At 48.6% G+C, this 6,000-nt stretch overlaps 1 protein-coding gene across 2 annotated transcripts in view; it reads left to right on the top strand.

The window, feature by feature from the left end:
- The window catches only part of LOC109291349 (macrophage mannose receptor 1-like), a 121,818-nt gene that overhangs the window by 54,242 nt on the left and 61,576 nt on the right, over positions 1–6,000 (top strand). For both annotated transcript variants that reach the window (XM_019508330.1, XM_019508329.1), the window contains exon 10: positions 3,763–3,878. In XM_019508330.1, the coding sequence (XP_019363875.1) occupies positions 3,763–3,878 (116 nt within the window). The remainder of the gene's footprint in view (positions 1–3,762; positions 3,879–6,000) is intronic.

The following is a 6,000-nucleotide window of genomic DNA, read 5'->3' as shown; positions in this document are numbered from 1 at the left end:
ACCACATCCCCCACCCCAGCTCATCGCTCCAGCACCACGTTCCAGCTGCACAGCTGAGACGGCAGGACACAGAAGGAGCTGGACAGGCCTTGCCAGCACTGCACAGAGCCAACAGAGAATCTCAGGGGCCAGGTTGCCTCCTGCTGTTTCCTGCAACCCAGTGCTGCATCTGGGAACCACATGGTACCGGAGCAACTGGTGGTGGCGGGGTGGAGCGGGGACCTGTGGCAGCAGTGGGTAAATGGCTATGGCACACCAGGAGCAGTGGCAGTGAGCTTCCTCTGGGTCCTACTCACCCTGGCTCCTGTCATCTTTGATAGGCAGCCAGGGCAGATAAATATTAATTTGCTAAATTTTTTAGGGGTCCCACGGGCCGGATAGAATGGCCTGGTGAGTCAGATCTGGCCCATAGGCCATACTTTGCCCACCCCTGCTTTAGCTGGTTTCCCTTTTGAAGGATCCTTTACATCTTCATATCATTCTCAAAGCTTTTGCTGAGTCTTGCATAATATTCTCTGCTTCTGGGATATATTCTTACAGGCAGCCCTACTCTTAAAAGATTCTTCAAATGTGGTGTGCTACATCTGTGCTGCTAACACTGTTAGTTATGCCTAATTTAGTAAAGATGCCTTCTGTCTGTTTCATAGTCAATCCCCAAACTCCACCCCTTCAGAATGACAACAAGTTGTTTGGAATCCTCTTACTTTTTTGGTCCACTGTTGTGCTACTGACACTTTTCAGAACTCTGATTCCTGTACTCAGAATATGTTTACACAGCTTCAGGGCAAACTTTCCCAGATATCTTTTCTTTATTCTGAAAAGCAGGGATGGGCAAAGTCTGGCCTGTGGGCCAGATCCATCTGGCAATGGACTCCATTTCCCAGCAGTCCTTGCCTGCGTGGCTGGGGCCAGTTTCCATGGAGACCCCAGTAGCAGCTGTGCTATGATAGCATGGGGCTGGGGTTTCCATGGAGACCAGCCCCAGAAGTGCTGGCAGGGCACATGGCTGGATGGGGAGCTGCTTCAGGGCCAGGTTGGGGTCTTGCAGCAGTGACGGCGTGGACCAGAACCAGGGCAGAGCCATGATCTGCAGCCTGCCTGCTCTGGGCAAGGGCATGCAGGCAGCAGATAGTGACTCTGCCCTGGCTCCTTGCAGCAGTGACAGCATGGTCTAGAGCAGGGATAGGCAACATTTTTTGGCTGGAGTGCTGGAAAACATCACAATGCCTACTTTGGAAGGTGCTGGAGTGCCAGCATGCCAGAAAAACAAAATGAGGGCAGGGGGTACATGGCAGGATGCCCTGCTTGTTCCCCTTGCCCCCCACCCAAAGTCCCTGCCCCCCAGCCCAGGTTCTGTGGCTGTCAGCAGCTACCCTGGCTCTGGGAAGCTGCTGCCAGCAATGGAGCCTGAGCTGCTCCCAGCAGGGCTTGCAGCATCCCAGCTGCTTGCTGGGAGCTGCCCAGGCTCCCAGCTGGCAGCAGCTACCCAGAGGTGGGGCCGGCTGCCACCAGGAGGCTGTAAACATCTGTGCCAGGTTCCAGAGCCCCAGCATCAGCTCTGTACCAGCGTGTGCATGCATGATTTGGAGTGGGCAGTGGGGTGGGGGCCTGAGGCAGTGCAACTCCGGTCTCTCTCCTGGTCCTAGCACAGAGCTGGTGACTGGGCTCTGGAGCCTGGTGCAGCTGTTTCTATCTGGCCTGGGCTCTGGGCAGCTGCAGCAAGCAGTGGGCAGGCTGCAAACAACTATGCTGGGCTCCGCAGCTCCAGCATCAGCTGCATGCATGCACAGTCACCACCAGCATGGAGCTGATACCAGAGCTGTGGAGCCCGATGCTGCTGTTTGCAGCCTGCCCACTGCTTGCTACAGCTGCCCAGAGCTGAGGCTGGCTACAGACAGCTTCACCGGGCTCTGGAGCCCAGTCACCAGCTCTGTGTCAGGAGTTGGGGAGAAACCAGGGTTGTGCTGCCTCAAGCCCCTCCCCCACTGCCTGCTCTGAGGCACGCATGCATGCGCTGGTACAGAGCTCATGCCTGGGCTCCAGAGCCCAGCACAGCTGTTTGCAGCTTCCTGGCTGCAGCTGGCTCTGGCTCTGGGTAGCTGCTGCCAGCTGGGAGCCCGGGCTGCTCCCAGCAGGCAGCTGGGATGCTGAAAGCCCTGCTGGGAGCAGCCCAGGCTCCATTGCTGGCAGCAGCTACCCAGAGCTGGGGCTGGCTGTGGGTTGCTGAGCAAAATGGCCTCACATGCCATGCTTAGCACAAGTGCCGGGCTTTGCCACTGCCTGGTCTGGAGCATGCAGGTTGCAGAATGTGGCTTTGCCCTGGCTCTGGACCACACTATCACAACTGCGAGATCCTAGCCTGGTCTCAGAGCAACTCCCTGCCCTGCCATTGCTGCTGTGGCCGGTCTCTACAGAAAACCCAGCACCCTGCTATCAAAGCACAGCTGCTGCTGGGGTGTCCATGGAAACTGGCTCCAGTCACATGGGCAGGGGCTGCTGAGAAATGGAGTCTGGCTGCCAGTCGGATCTACCATTTTGCCCACCTCTGCTGCAGAAGTACTCCTGGGAGACTGGCAAAATATTTGGTATGCGGGAAGTCACAGCAGCTCTACTGTAAATTGCACTCTAAATTTTGTGATATTTGGCTTGCAAAACATTAGAGGAAAGTTTTAATATTAGCTGGGATATCCTTCCCTTTGAGAAACATCATGCTACACTTGATTTCTCATGTGTGGCTTTTCCCTTTTGACTAATTCAATATGTTCTCTAGACCAGTGGTATTCAGCCTGTGGTCTGCAAACCCTTAGAGGTCCACAGGCTGTCTAAGGGCTCCATGAAAGTTGACTATGATGAATCAAAAGTATGTGAATTCCCACACTTACAATTCAAAGGGGTGCACACATCCATTTGAAATTTTTTAGGGGTCTGCTAATGAAAAAATGTTGAAAAGCACTGCTCTAGATAAAGTTTTGCAGTGCGCTGTGTGTCAACAAAGCAGACAGCAATGTAGTCAAGCCTGAAACTTTTGGGGATGCCGTTATGGATCCCTTAGGGAGAAAACACAGGTTTACTCAGAAAAAAATCATTATATGCTATAGCTTGTTGCGTACACATGCTGTAGCAATGATGTTTTCATAAGTTTTTGTTCCTGGTTACAAATATATAAAGAATTGTAAGTTTAATGATTGTTTATGGTGTGTACAACTTAGCAAGAACTTATATAGCGTACATGGCATTGTTATTGTTGGAGTAACTTTTAATGAAAAATATTGACACTTTAAAGAACACAATATATTTCATACTTTTCTATAAATGGACTATACATTAAATATTCCTGTCCTCTAGAGTTTGTATGCCATAATGCTTTTGTGTTGAACCAGGTTAAAATTTCAGATGGAATACTTCATGTTGTTTCTTCATACAGGTAATGAAGCAGCTTTACTGCTGGGTGGAGAAAAGACAGTGATAATCCACATTCTGGCTTTTTTTTTTTTTAACAAATCTTTATTCTGAAATAGTTATCCCACAGGAAAATTGGGTCAGCTCCTTATTCCGAACAAAACACTTCTGTGTTCTACATATTGCAAGGAAATGCTTTGCTAAATGCTTTTCTGTCTGCTTATTTTTCTGACTCGTCCTTATTGTTTCTTAGTTGTTTCAGGGCTTAGCTGTAGTATTGTTTGTAATAATTTTTAAAATAAAGTACAGCAAATTATAATGCATTCCAATCTTTGTGTGATTGCCTAATATTTATTTTGACAGGGCTGGAAAAGACATGGTTTTTATTGTTACCTGATTGGAAGTACATTTGCATCGTTTCCTGAAGCTAATCAGACCTGTGGAAGAAACCAGGCTAACCTAGCTAGTGTTGAAGACAGGTATATAAAAGGGCTTGTAATCTGAGAGCTGATAGGATCTTATCAGTAATGTTTTAAAATAATCTAGATCACTGAAATAAAATTTTTGATGTTGATAAAAATTAGAGATAAGCATGAGATATGAAATTAAGTCTGCATATTAACCTTCTCAAAATTATTGTGTTTGAGGTTAAATCCAAGAGGTTGAGTTCAGTTCATAGGCAAAGGGACGGGTCTGAATAATCACTATTAAAGAATCTACAGAACAAATTAGTCCCTCTTCTGTACTGGAGCAGCCCCATTATTACAAATAGGGCCAACAATGGTGTGTAACTTCAATATTATGAAGATTTCAGTCAATGATAATTGAAGAGAATTATGTTTGATCTTTCTTAGCTGTGGTGGTTTAGCCAAGTTTAGTAAATTGTATGTCTGCTAAAGCTATTGTTTGTTGCCAAATGAGCAGCTATGGCTCTGAATCATAGAATCATAGAAAATTGGGTTGGAAGGGACCTCAGGAGGTCATCTAGTTCTACCCCCTGCTCAAAGCAGGACCATCCCCAACTTTATAATCACAGCAAGGCTTTGTCTAGCTGGATCTTAAAAATGTCCAAAGATTAAGATTCTATAACCTCTCTGGATAACCTGTTCCAGTGCTTTACTGTTCTCCTAGTGAGCAAGTTTTTCCTAATATCTAACCTAAACTTTTCTTGCTGCAACTTGAGACCATTGCTCCTTGTTCTATCATCTGCCACCACTGAGAACAGTCTAGCTCCATCCTCTTTGGAACCACCCTTCAGGTAGCAGAAGGCTGCTATTAAATCCCCTCTTGATCTTCTCTTGTCTAGACTAAATAAGCCCAGTTTCCTTAGATTCTTCTCATAAATCATGTGCCCCATAGAGGATTTGATGTGAATGTGATAGGGGAAGCATATCCTCTGATCAAGAGGATTTTGATCAGAGGATCATGTGCTATTTTACCTAGTCACATTTTAGAGTATGCATACAGGCTAAGTACAGACATTTGGAGAGGTTATTGAGAGGTTAGACTGAGTTAAAAATGGCCACCCAATCTAAGGGAAGTCGGGATGGGGGGGAGGAGGGGCTAGCCAGGAGGAAAGAGTTGGAGGGATAGCAGGGCAAACAGGCTCAGGGGGTGGGGAGGGATTGGAGATCCATGGGAGGAATGGGGGGCAGATGGAATCTATGGGAGTGATTAGGGGGCTTGGAGGGGCAGGTGGCATCTTTGGAGGAATTGGGGGGCAAGCAGCATCCACAGAAGGGATTGGGGGTCAGGTGGGAACTGCAGGAGTGATCAGGGAGATTGGGGATACAGGCAGCATCCATAGGAGCAATCAGGGGGCTGGCAGTGTCCATAGGAGGAACTGGGGGGGCATGTGGGATCCATGGGAGGGGTTGGGGGCAGGTGGGCTCTGCAGGAATGATCAGCAGGAGAGGCATGGTCCACCTGAGGTTGGTGGTATCTGGGAAGTCTTGGCAGGATCAGGGGAGTTCATGGAGTCTGGGGGGGGCGGGGCTTGGGTGTGACCTGGGGCTATTTTTAGACCCCTGGTTCTCCCCTCAGCCCCCTGGTGAATCTATACCCTATCCCTCCTGCCCCTTACCCCACTGATATTTTCTTTCTCAGCTCCCAGTGTAAAGCATGTCCCTGATAAATCTGGCACTCAGGGGGCTTGTGGGATGGGAGGTTTGAGGGGAAGGGAGCTGTTCCATGGAGGGAATGAGGGGCAAGGGGCTGGGGCTAACAATAGCCTGAAGCAAGGGGGTGGGTAGGAAAAGTGCAGCCTCAGGGCTGGGGCCAGCAGCTGGCCTTTACCAGCCCTGGGACTGCACAAGTAACTGTATAAACATTCCAGGCATTGGTCTAACCTAGATAAATAAAGTTTGAGTGTATATCAATCCAGGTCTATCTTAGACTGGGTTATGCCATTTTTAGACTGGTCTGTGGGCACAGAGCTTCTGTTCTGTTATGGGCTCAGATTGATTTCTGACCACTGAGACTGGGTTTAAGTGCAGGATCTGCACCTGGGCAAACTAAATTAGATTAGGTAGCCACATTTAATCTGATCCCCCTCCCCCTAATCTCTCCTCCGCCCCCGAATGTCTGCACTTATCCTTAAAA

This window comes from Gavialis gangeticus, unplaced genomic scaffold (assembly GCF_001723915.1).
Source record: "Gavialis gangeticus isolate Ggan-Ray unplaced genomic scaffold, GavGan_comp1, whole genome shotgun sequence".
Taxonomy (NCBI): domain Eukaryota; kingdom Metazoa; phylum Chordata; order Crocodylia; family Gavialidae; genus Gavialis; species Gavialis gangeticus.
This window is presented reverse-complemented; position numbering and strand designations above follow the sequence as displayed.